The 12645-nt window shown below is 57.0% G+C and overlaps 2 protein-coding genes across 2 annotated transcripts in view; one reads left to right on the top strand and one right to left on the bottom strand.

Annotated features, from left to right (window-relative positions):
* Nucleotides 1-8963, top strand: part of TCFL5 (transcription factor like 5) — a gene marked incomplete at its 5' end in the record, with an annotated part of 18914 nt that extends 9951 nt beyond the window's left edge. Inside the window, 1 exon segment of the mRNA XM_006167109.2 lies at nucleotides 8270-8963. Coding sequence (XP_006167171.2) covers nucleotides 8270-8392 — 123 coding nt within the window.
* Nucleotides 8964-9158: 195 nt separating this feature from the next.
* The window catches only part of COL9A3 (collagen type IX alpha 3 chain), a 25497-nt gene continuing 22010 nt past the window's right edge, over nucleotides 9159-12645 (bottom strand). The window contains exons 31-32 of the mRNA XM_027767691.1: nucleotides 10486-10563; nucleotides 9159-9641 (exon numbers count right to left, since the gene is read on the bottom strand). Of these exons, the coding sequence (XP_027623492.1) occupies nucleotides 9451-9641; nucleotides 10486-10563 (269 nt within the window). The 3' untranslated portion in view covers nucleotides 9159-9450. The remainder of the gene's footprint in view (nucleotides 9642-10485; nucleotides 10564-12645) is intronic.

Genomic DNA, 12645 nt, shown 5'->3' with positions numbered 1-12645 from the left:
AGCGTCGCCAGCGGCCGACTCGCATTCGCAGCTCGTCCCGATCGGCCGAGCCCAGTGCTGTGCCCACTGCGCTTAAAGGAAAGCGTCCTGGAGGAATGCCCTTTCTTCTCTCTGTCTGGATGTGTCTCCATCCCTCGGCCCTCCCACGGCCCTGACTGCTGCCACATTGGCCGTGCCCTGAGTCTCCCGGAGAACCAGCTCCGCGTCCTGCTGACGTGTTTGCTGGCTTCCGAGCTCGCGCCACCTTTGCTATGGCATTTGCTTTGTCTTCATCATTAAAGAAGCACCCAGCCACCTGCCTCCTTTCTCTGTGTACTGCCAGGGGCACGTTCTCCACGGCATGGGCACAGCCCGCCCCTTGTCCAGTCCCTGCAGGGATTTGGAGCTTGCACCCGCACGCACCGCCAGGGCCGTGACTCGAACCGGCTGGCCACTGGGACCTGGCCCCGGTGCACAGCACATGAGCTCGAGCCGGGACAGCCGCTTTCTCTTCACAGGTGGGATCTCTGCAGTTGAGCAGGGGTCGCTGTGTTGTAACCTCCGACTCCAGCCCGCGCGTGTAGAGCAGCTTTCCGAGGGAGCGCTCGGAGACGGCCCGCAGGTTAGCACGGTGCGTCCGCGGTCTCCCGGGTCACTCGCTCGCCTCTTCAACCAATAAATTCTCTGAAAGTAGATGAGACACTTTGTCTATTTTCTTCCATAAGTGAGGGAGAAAACAGAAATACAGGAAGCACCCCACAGTGACTGCTACAGCCCACCCAGCCATCACCAGCCCTGGCGTATGGGCACGCCTGGGCCTGGCGGGCCCAGGGAGGTCTCCAGATGGGAGCCAGAACCTTCCCCTGCGGGCGGGCCTCACAGAGCAGCGTTTTACCCTCCAGCTCCTAGGAGTGGTTTAAAATATTCCATTTCTAGGGACCAACAGTTAGTATAATGGCTATGTCACTGGACTCCCATGTAGTCGACCACGGTTTGAGTCCCGGACCCGGTGGCTTAAAACTCAGGCCGGGCGCGTGTGCGTGCATGCCCAAGATCCCGAGAGGAGAATGGAGGAGAAGGGATTGCGTCGTGGCCATCCCCCCGGGGGGTGATGTCTCACTTTCTGTCTGTCTCTTTGTCTTTCTGGCAAGCACACATGGACTATATCAAAAACCTCTCTAAAGACACACACACACACACACACACACACACACACACACACACATAAAAATAAAATTTTTCATTTCTGTAGGTGGTTCTTTCTGACTAAAAACTTTTTGTCTGTTTCTCGCATTTGCCACATTGTGATAAAGATGTCCCTTATAAAAACGTCTCTAAAAGTGTGTTGAGACTTCCACTGTGACATCTACGTGGTCGGCTTTTTAGCAGTCTGTGATTATCTGGAAAGATCGTGCGTTCTCCATCTGGAGGACTTGGTGTTTCAGGCTGAGATCCGCATGGCTCAAGCCTCCCCGGCCCCCCCGGCCGCCTTTTGTCGGCCTGGCCTGTCGTCTCAGAGACCGCGTGGACGGGTGCCTGTGGGTGGACCTGCCGGGCTCCCTCGAGGTCGCTCCCATCCGTCCTCTACCGCTCAGAGCCTGTTAGGGATGTACAGTCCCCGGATCCGGCTTCAGGAGCCATTCGCGCTGTCCGTTTGAGGGTTCCTCTTCCTGCCGTTTATCCCTGGTTCCCCTCTCTCTGGCACAGACACCACAGCTTGCTTCCGCAGGACCAGCAGATGGTGTAATGCTTGCTTTGCTGGACTCGCATGTGGTTTGCCATAGTTCGAGCCCCAGACTCGGCGGCTTAAAATTCATGCCAGGCAGCATGTGCATGTGTGCCCAAGATCCCAAGAGGAGAATGGAGGAAAAGGGATTGCACTGTGGCTATCCCTCCGGGAGGTGATTGCTCACTTTCTGTCTCTCCAGCAGGCACACGGGTTCTATAACAAAAAAAAACCCCAAAAAACCTGCTTTTATTATTGGTGTTATTGTCTTATTTACATCAGTGTCATAGTGAGGTGTTTTGATAAGCTGTAAAAAGCCCTTGGAATCCAGCGATCTTACGTACACCTGGTTGAAGGTGGGTGCGACTGAGACTCCTTTTGCCTGGCCTGTCCAGGAGGACCAGAAAGATCTGTGTGTCTCTGTGACAGTCACTTCTGACTCCCTGTGAGCTGATTCTGGGGGACCCTGCAAGAGTAGGCAGAGTCTCAGCTGAACCCCACTTTCTGCTCACCTATTTAAACAAAGATAGGGCCAACTCCATGGCCTGGTGGCTAAGGCAGCTGGATCTGATACGCCCGACTGTGTGCGATTCGAGTCCTGGCCGCGGCAGTTTGAGGAGTACTCCGGGCGTGTGTACACATGTGCAGGTATTGGGAGCTTGCCCCCGCACGCACCGCCAGGGCCGTGACTCGAACCGGCTGGCCACTGGGACCTGGCCCCGGTGCACAGCACATGAGCTCGAGCCGGGACAGCCGCTTTCTCTTCACAGGTGGGATCTCTGCAGTTGAGCAGGGGTCGCTGTGTTGTAACCTCCGACTCCAGCCCGCGCGTGTAGAGCAGCTTTCCGAGGGAGCGCTCGGAGACGGCCCGCAGGTTAGCACGGTGCGTCCGCGGTCTCCCGGGTCACTCGCTCGCCTCTTCAACCAATAAATTCTCTGAAAGTAGATGAGACACTTTGTCTATTTTCTTCCATAAGTGAGGGAGAAAACAGAAATACAGGAAGCACCCCACAGTGACTGCTACAGCCCACCCAGCCATCACCAGCCCTGGCGTATGGGCACGCCTGGGCCTGGCGGGCCCAGGGAGGTCTCCAGATGGGAGCCAGAACCTTCCCCTGCGGGCGGGCCTCACAGAGCAGCGTTTTACCCTCCAGCTCCTAGGAGTGGTTTAAAATATTCCATTTCTAGGGACCAACAGTTAGTATAATGGCTATGTCACTGGACTCCCATGTAGTCGACCACGGTTTGAGTCCCGGACCCGGTGGCTTAAAACTCAGGCCGGGCGCGTGTGCGTGCATGCCCAAGATCCCGAGAGGAGAATGGAGGAGAAGGGATTGCGTCGTGGCCATCCCCCCGGGGGGTGATGTCTCACTTTCTGTCTGTCTCTTTGTCTTTCTGGCAAGCACACATGGACTATATCAAAAACCTCTCTAAATACACACACACACACACACACACACACACACACACACATAAAAATAAAATTTTTCATTTCTGTAGGTGGTTCTTTCTGACTAAAAACTTTTTGTCTGTTTCTCGCATTTGCCACATTGTGATAAAGATGTCCCTTATAAAAACGTCTCTAAAAGTGTGTTGAGACTTCCACTGTGACATCTACGTGGTCGGCTTTTTAGCAGTCTGTGATTATCTGGAAAGATCGTGCGTTCTCCATCTGGAGGACTTGGTGTTTCAGGCTGAGATCCGCATGGCTCAAGCCTCCCCGGCCGCCTTTTGTCTGCCTGGCCTGTCGTCTCAGAGACCGCGTGGACGGGTGCCTGTGGGTGGACCTGCCGGGCTCCCTCGAGGTCGCTCCCATCCGTCCTCTACCGCTCAGAGCCTGTTAGGGATGTACAGTCCCCGGATCCGGCTTCAGGAGCCATTCGCGCTGTCCGTTTGAGGGTTCCTCTTCCTGCCGTTTATCCCTGGTTCCCCTCTCTCTGGCACAGACACCACAGCTTGCTTCCGCAGGACCAGCAGATGGTGTAATGCTTGCTTTGCTGGACTCGCATGTGGTTTGCCATAGTTCGAGCCCCAGACTCGGCGGCTTAAAATTCATGCCAGGCAGCATGTGCATGTGTGCCCAAGATCCCAAGAGGAGAATGGAGGAAAAGGGATTGCACTGTGGCTATCCCTCCGGGAGGTGATTGCTCACTTTCTGTCTCTCCAGCAGGCACACGGGTTCTATAACAAAAAAAAACCCCAAAAAACCTGCTTTTATTATTGGTGTTATTGTCTTATTTACATCAGTGTCATAGTGAGGTGTTTTGATAAGCTGTAAAAAGCCCTTGGAATCCAGCGATCTTACGTACACCTGGTTGAAGGTGGGTGCGACTGAGACTCCTTTTGCCTGGCCTGTCCAGGAGGACCAGAAAGATCTGTGTGTCTCTGTGACAGTCACTTCTGACTCCCTGTGAGCTGATTCTGGGGGACCCTGCAAGAGTAGGCAGAGTCTCAGCTGAACCCCACTTTCTGCTCACCTATTTAAACAAAGATAGGGCCAACTCCATGGCCTGGTGGCTAAGGCAGCTGGATCTGATACGCCCGACTGTGTGCGATTCGAGTCCTGGCCGCGGCAGTTTGAGGAGTACTCCGGGCGTGTGTACACATGTGCCCAGATCCCGAAGGGAGGAGGGGAGGTGGTGGGATAGTGGGTGGCCACACCCACCAGGAGGGCTTTCTCCTCTGTGACAAGCGCATGCGCCTCACAGCAGGAAACGCATCTGAAGCCGTTAGCCTCAGGGTGGTGAGAAGCTAGTTCAGAAGATGTCTTCTGAAAGTGCTTTCCTTTGCTGTTGTTTGCTTTAGGGCATGTATACTCCCCAGAGAGAGAGACAGAGTGAGAAATCAGTCCCCTGGAGGAATGGCCATGCCTCAATCCCTTCTCCTCCACTCTCCTCTTCGGATTTTGGGTACACATGCACACTTGCCTGGTGGTTTTTTTCAAGCCACCGGGTCTGAGACTTGAACCATGTAGTTGGCCATGTGCAATCTAGTGCCTTAGCCTCAGTGCCATCTGTTGGCCCTCTGGCATTTGTTGGGGGCAGCCCAGTTAGACCGTGGCAAAGGGGGTCCATGTCCAGAGGGGTGTCACGTGGCCCATGAGCACACGAGATGCCTGGCAGCACGAGCCCTTGGGGGCAGGCAGGCCACAGCCCAGTGCGCACCCCAGCAGGAGAGCAGGCGGCAGTGCGGATGGGAGCTCTGGCACCTTGCCGGCGGGCAGGCAGAGGCATGGTGCGGTGGAGGTCCCAGGTCCCAGTGAATCTGCAGTCCCCTGGGCAGCGTGAACCCCAGAGGGCTGGGCAGGACCCAGCCGGTGCTTGTCTGTGGGTGTCAGGTGGCCAGTGGTGGGGACAGCCAGCACGTACTTGGGCAGCCACTTGGGCGGCCGCCAGGAGGGGACTAACACGTGCTCCTGGGGCTGGCCCTCCAGGGCGTCGTGTGAGTGGAGCCAGCTGGTCCAGGGGACAGGTACGTAAGAGGGCCCAGAGGCGTCAGCTCCTGGAGCAGAAGGGTAGCTGCGGGAGCAAAGAGTGGACCATGGTGGGAGTGGCAGCATGGCATGAGAGCAGGGCCACTGACGTGGAGGTTATGGCACGCCCCGTCATGTATCTCACCGCATATGGAATGGACACACCTGGGTGATGCATGACATGCTGTGCTTAAGAAGCAGCACAGCCTGGGGGCCGACAGGTGGCGCGCTGGTTAAGTTTGAGGCGCTAGACTCCAGCACGGCTGACTAGTTCAAGTCCTGGGCCTGGCAACTTGCTTTCTTACTCTCCTCTCTCGCTCGCTCTCTCTGGTCAAATTAAAGAATAATAAAATTAAATAATTCTTTAAAAAAAAAAAAAAAGAACTGAGGGGAGCGTCCGAGTATGTGACATGCGGAGAGAGCAGGTATGAAGCCCGTGCCCTGGACCTCAGCGCCCGGCACCTGTCTCCACACTCCCCGTCTCCCTGCCCTTGCAGGCCGAGTAGGTCCAGACAGTGCACATCTCGGCCATCGGTCTGCTCCGGGAGGAGAAGGGCTGTCAACGCAGACCGCCGTTCTCACCACGCCCAAGCGCGGCCGTGCTCAATACCCTCCCTGGCTCGGCTCTGTCCCGGCGGCTCACGAACGCCTCTTCATAGCTTCTCCGAACCAGCTTTCAAGCACTGAAGTTTGTTGGTTGCTGTGAAATGCCTTTTTTTTTTTCTTGGCAAGAGGGTATGTGTGCTCACCACAGAGACACAGAGACATAGAGACATAGAGAGGGAGAGAAAGAAGCCCCAACAGAGGCTGTCACACTGCAGTCCCTCCACTCCCCCATCCCATGCCGTTTTGGACACACACGTGCCCAGTTTGTTTCCCAAGCTGCTAGGGCTGGGATTCAAACCACGTGGTCAGCTATATTGGATCTGGCTTCCTTAACACCAGGCCATGGGGCCGGCCCTTAAATATCTTTAAAAAAAAAAAACCAAGTATTTTTATTTAAGTTAAATATTTATTATTATTACTACTTTTTTTTTTTTTTAGAGGTTTTTGCTATAGGGTGTGTGCGCTCGCCAGACAGAGAGACCGAGAGACAGAAAGCGAGAAATCACCCCTCAGGGGGGAATGGGGGAGATGGTCACGCTGCAATCCCTTCTCCTCCATTCTCCTCTCGGGATCTTGGGCACGCACGCACACGCGCCCGGCGTGAGTTTTAAGCTACCAGGTCCGAGACACAAACTGCGGTTGACTGCATGGGAGTCCAGCGACATAGCCATTACGCCAACTGCTGGTCCCGATGATTACTACTTTTTATTTATTTGACCAGACACACACACACACACACACAGAAGGAGGGAGAGAGAGAGTGAAAGCAAGCTGCCAAGTTTGGGACTTGAACCGTGGTCAGACGTGGGAGTCGAGCATCCTAACCACCAAGCCACTTGCCAGCCCCAGATACCTTAATCTGTACTTGCCATCTATTTATTGGAGAAGTGGGATAATTTGCCATGTAGAACCCCACAGTCTGCATGCTCAGATCCGGGCTGCCGTCTGCTCTCTTGTTTCCTGTGTCTCCCATGCGCCGTGACGAGAGCTTTGGATTTGGCACCCTTAAAGGTGCGCGGAATCGTTCCTCATCTCTTGGTTGGAGTTTGAGAGTAACCCTTGTGCCCTGACCCCATTGGTGTAATTGGGGCCTTAAGAGAGTGAGCCAAGGACCACGACCAGCAGGGCAGTGGAGGGAGCAGGGCCGAGGTGCCACCTGCAGAGCCAGCTCTGTGAGCACCTGGGGCCACGCGCGAGTGTGTTAGGTACAGTAAATTTGTCATGTGCGGTCATTTACAAAGCTTACTGTGGAGGGTCAGCAGGTGGCATGGTGGTTAAGGCAACTGGCTCCCAAGTGGCCAACCTCACAGTTTAAGGCCTAGACCTGGTGGCTTGAAAAACATGCCAGGTGTATCTGTGTGGGTGCCTCCAGAGAACGGAGGTGCAAGGGAGGGATTGTGGCGTGGCCCTCCCTTCGGGGTGGTTCACACTGTTTCTCTCTTCAGCAAGCACATGTACCCTGTAGCAAAACTTAAAGAAAAGAGGGACCAGCAGATGACGTGTAATGGCTATGTCACTGGACTCCCATGTAGTTGACCGTGGTTCGAGTCCCGTCCCAGTGGCTGAAACTCAGGCCATGCCTGTGTGCGTGCCCAAGATCCCGAGAGGAGAATGGAGAAGGGATTGCAGCGTGGCCATCCGCCCAGGGGGTGATTTCTCACTTTCTCTGTTTCTCTCTGTCTTTCTGGCAAATGCATGTACCCCATAGCAAAAACCTCTCAAAGAGGGGGAGGGGGAGAGAGGGAGAGAGAAACTGAATAAACATGTACAGGGCCAGCTGGTGGCACGTGGTAAAGGTGGCTGGACCCTATGTGGCCGCGCAGTCGGGTCCCGTATCCAGGAACTGGTGGCTTGAAAAGCATGCCAGGCACGTGCACATTTTTGCCCAAAATCATGAGAGGAGGGAGCAGGAGCAGAGGTGCCCATGGTCATCTCCAGGATGTGTTCTCACTTCCCCGTCTCCAGAGGCACGAGCCCTCTCGCAAGTCTTAAAAAATGCGGACGGTGCAACTGCACTGAGAAACACCTTTGAATTCCTCTTTCCATCAGACACCCCCTTACGAAGAGTGAGTACGTTTGCGAATGACACCTTCAAACTGATTTCAAAGCAGGCGTGAAGTAGAAATGACCGTGACTCTTTTATGCTTTTTTTTTTTTTTTGGAGAGATTTTCACTGTAGGGCGCGTGCGCTCGCCAGACAGACAGAGAGAGACATAGAGACAGAAAGCGAGAAATCACCCCCCAGGGGGGATGGTCACGCCGCATTCCCTTCTCCTCCATTCTCCTCTCAGGATCTTGGGCACGCACGCACACGCGCCCAGCGTGAGTTTTAAGCCACCGGGTCCGGGACACGAACCGCGGTCGACTACGTGGGAGTCCAGCGACATAGCCATTACGCTAACTGCTGGTTCCTCTTTTATGCTTTTGAAGACGAGAGTTTTCCTGCTTGGGACTCCCATACACTAATGCTCGCTTCTTGACTTTAGGAATTTGAGAGTGTGTTTTGCGGTAAAACTGGCAGAAGGCTAAAGCTGACCAGACCGGACTCCTTGGTGACCTGCCCCACACAGGGGAGTCTGCAGAGCAGCCCTGCGATGGAGATCCAGTGACTGGACTGAGGAAGCCGCCGCCCCCACGCCCCACAGACGCGCTCTACTCTCCGGGACCCTGCGCTGGGGGCTGCCGCACAGGGACGCAGCGCGGGCGGCGCCCAGTCGGGTCTGGGAGAGCACACCCTGCGCAGCGCTTACAAAATACCTAGCCACTAATGTCCTTAGACCACATGGGGTGAAGACATCTTGGTAATTAGTAAGTAACTTTCCAATTATCTGTCTGATTCCATCATGTTTTTTTAACATGATAACTTAAGAATGAGCACCCTGTACAGTTCTGTAGTCTTAAAAGGCACATTGCTTTTTACGGATTTTATTTACGTTTTACATACGCCCTTTAGGCATTGGAGCAAGTTAAATTACCCTTAACTAGAAGTAGTTGGCGTTCTGTTTAATTGTTGTGTCAGTCCCCTGGTGAGGACCGCGCCCTGGCACTGTTGGCTCTCTGCGAAGCCCAGAGGCCCCCTGCGAGGACGCTGCCCGGCACCAAACACCCACTGGGCGTTGCCGGAAGGCCATTTCCGTAGCGAGTCGTTGCTGTGTGTAATAAACTGGTGTTCGGAATGGAGTTCCCAGAGAGTGGCTTTATTTATTACAACCCACGGCGCCACAGACTTTAGTGCGACAGAGGCCACGGAGGCCCCGGCCGTGGGCACGGCAGCCGGAGCCGGCTTGCGCGCACGCACATGAGTAGGGGGTCGACGCCCTCTGTGTAGTCGGGGAGGTGCTAGACCCTTTCATTGCCTGTTCGGCTGTAGCCGTCGTTAACCTGGAGATCTGCTGCGTCCCTTGATTGGCGTCAGATGCAGTCTACACAGTGCTCTGTAAACAGTGGCGACCGGGACCACGAGCCCTGCCCACGCGGGACCCCGGGATGCGTGAGCTGTGCCACACAGGCCTGTCGAGGTGTGATCTCGTGGGTGAACGCAGCTCCCGACTGGGCCAGGGTGCTCCCAGGGCTGCCTAGGGCTCCGGGGTGTCAGCAGCCTGCTGAGCGGCCCCTTGAGATGGGATGCCGACTCCTGGGGGCCGTCCTGCTGCTTGCTCAGCTCTGTTCATGAGCTCCTGGGCCCCGACTTCTCCCCGGCCCCTCCTAGCATGGCTCCCTGGCAGGCTGAGGTGTCACAGATCCCTGGGGTGCCCTGCGCCCCAATAGCGCCGGGCAGGCCAGGGTCGCCGGGCAGGCCGGGCTCACCATGGGCACCATCCTGGCCATCTTTGCTGATCCCGGGCACGCCTGGTGGTCCTAGGGGTGGACAGGCAATGGTTGGGGGTGGCAGGAGTGGGGTGCTGTCCCTACTCAGCTCTCCAAACCTCTGCTGCTGGCTGTTCTGTAGCCCAGGCGGGACCAGCAAGACCTGCTGGTGGGGGTGAGGAATGGATGGGCTTCGGGTGGGCCAGAGCAGAGCAGGCAGGTGGGGGAGGCTGCAGGCGCCGAGTAAGGGTGGACAGCACGAACCCAGGGAGAGCCGGCGCTGGGGTGGGAGGGTGCCGGGGTTGGGGCCGCTCCCTGGGTGTTAGCACAGAGGTGATGCAGAAGCCCCTCAGGTGCAGAGGGGCAGCCCAGACCCCCTGAGCTCAGGGGGAGGCAGAGCTGGGGCCTCATGGGCAGGAGTGAGAGTTTCAGGGGTTGTGAGGGGGGAGGGAGCCCACAGGGGCCTGTTGTGCCAAGACCAGGAGGCTGTGACTCCGAGGATGCCATGCAGGTAAGAAGCGTCAGGACGTGCTGGGGACAAGGACACGGCCTTGCTCCTTGACAAAGCGTTCACGTTCGGCAGATCGAACGATCAGGCACGTGTGGCTTAGTAAAGGGATCCCCTTAGAGTTTAACTGAGATCACACCGGCTGCTGTGGTCATGTGGGTGCCACTGGTCTCCTTAGCTGAGGAGGTGTAGGGTCCGGTCACTAATGGAGTGCCGTGTGTGACAGTGGTTACCAGGCAGCTCCAAGTCCTGCCTTTCAAAATGCTTTGCCCCAAACTCCTTTCTAAAAAAGCGAGACAAGGCAGAACCCAAACAGCCCGCAGGGTGTGGCAAGACGTTGGGGAAGATGCCACACCGCGACTGCTGCTGGTGACAGTGGCCGTGTACCTTGCAGCCCCTGGTCTCCATCAGGCCCGTCCAGCCCTGGGCCTGCTGTGCCCTTGTCTCCTCTGTCGCCTCGGTTTCCTGTCGTGAGGGGTTGAGCAGACACAGGTTAGAACGTCCACTGTAGCCATGCGCCCCCATGCCAGCACCCACCTCCTCAACAAGGGAGTGCATTTCTCACAAGCTTTTCACCGAAGGGGAGCCATTCGGGAAAGCGCGGGCATCACCCCTGCAGGGCCTGGTGGGGTCCGGAGGAGGAGGCACCGCACACCGGGCAGGGTCGTGACCGCCTGTCCGGCCTCTGACAGCCACGCCGGGTGGTATTTTTGTTCAAAATATCTATGTCTAAAAAGCAGTTGGGTATTCATCTTAGATTCACCGTCTCCATGCGATTCCGACCTGAGTTATCTGGGTTTTCCAGATGTCCTCTCTCCTAGTGACCGGGTGTCTCTCCATCTGTGAGCCATAGCTCCGGAGAGAGAGGTGTTAAAATGTCCTGTTGGTTTTCCCCTTGTTTTACTTTTTGCTATAGGGAGCATGTGCTCATGAGAGAGGGAGAGAGAGAGAGAGAGATCACCCCTTGGGGGGACAGCCACAATGCAGTCCTCCTCCATTCTCCTCTCAGGATTTTGGGTTCGCATGCACATGCGTCCAGTGATTTTCAAGCCGCGGGGTCCATGTAGCTGGCCAGGTGGAATGCAGCACTTCAACCCTGGCACCGCCTGCTGACCCCAAGTCCCGTTACTGAGGGCGGCCTGTCAGCGTCGGACATCTCGCAGCTCTGCTGTGCTGCACACCAGCTGTTGGGGTTCCGGTTCCGGCGATCGGACGGTCCCTCCACCCTTAGCTGGCACTGAGGGTGACCGAGGGCTGGTGCGCTTGCTGTCGCGGCTGCGCAGCTCGGTCTGGGTCGGCGCTGGTCAGTGACCTGCTGCCTTCTGCAGCTGACCAGGACAGTTGCGGCCAGCCATCCCTGCGCACCTGTAGACCACACAGACTGTGGGGGCGTGGTGCCCACGGCCTGGGGGGTCACAGCTGGTCACAGTGGGCTCCATGCCTGTGGCCTTGGCCACCTGCTGTGCCCTGGTGGGTTGGGAGTGGCTTCCTCCTGAAGGCCTGAGGCAAGCCAAGCTCCTACGTGGTTTCCCTCAGCCACCACTGGACAGCCCCATCCTGCTGAGCGCCTGGCCCAGGGAGATGCCCTCCCACCGAGAGCATGAACGCCCCGGCAGTCCTTCTGGCCCAGCGCGCCCCTCTGCGTCCGGGGGGCAGCCTTCGCCTGACCGTGGTCACCTGCTCTTCTGAGTGGTTCACGCTCTTGTGGAACTTTATTTTTGAACATCTTGAAGGAATTCCAGTTCCTCTCTGAAGACAATCTGTTCGTCGTATCGAGTTGCCAGGAGGCTCACACACCTGCCAGAGAGGCAGAGGAACGGGCGGGGCACCCCCAGTGGGATGGTCCTTCTGTCCTGTCAGGATCCCGGGCACGCAGCTCATGCTTCATGCCTCCAGGGCAGGAGTCCCACCAGAGCCCGTGGTGCGGGTACGGCTCCTCAGACCACTGAGCAGGCTGGCCCTTGGAACGTCCACTTGGCCGGGTTTGGAGGACCAGCCCCTCAATGGCTGCAGAGGAGTGCAGACGGCTGGAGACGACCACAAACTCCGAGAAACCGCGACGCCAGTTAACCGGGACGGCGTCACACGTAGGTGACAGGGCAGTCTCTACGGGTCTTGAACATACACGAAATGGCAGTGGCCATGTGAGTTCCTTCACGTGGCTGTGTTCAAGCCTAGCCCAGGGACCTTGCAGAAGAGGGTTCTCCGAGAAGTTGACCTCCACGCTGTTTTCGAGACCGGGTAGTAACTTGCAGCCAGCTGGAACCAGGGGCTCTGAGCCACAGCCATGGCCTTCACCAGACCACGAGGTCGCGCTGGCCAAGGCCAGTGCCTGGCACTCACCGCGCTGGGTATCATCCGGACGTCGGAGCCCCCACACTGGGCCTGGTGCACCTGGTCTGGGGCCGTGAGCTACCGCGGGACCATGGCGAGCCCGGCTACGTGGCGGCCAGCGCCAGGGACTCCTGCCGGCCCCGAGCGAAGGTTTTTGGCCGTCGCCCTCAACCTCCTCCTGCCTTTTGCAGCGGCTGGCCCGCCCCGCCCACC

This window comes from Tupaia chinensis, unplaced genomic scaffold (genome assembly GCF_000334495.1).
Source record: "Tupaia chinensis unplaced genomic scaffold, TupChi_1.0 Scaffold144472_1, whole genome shotgun sequence".
Taxonomy (NCBI): Eukaryota; Metazoa; Chordata; class Mammalia; order Scandentia; family Tupaiidae; genus Tupaia; species Tupaia belangeri.
Note: the sequence above shows the minus strand (reverse complement) of the source record. Positions and strands in the feature narration are given on the sequence as shown.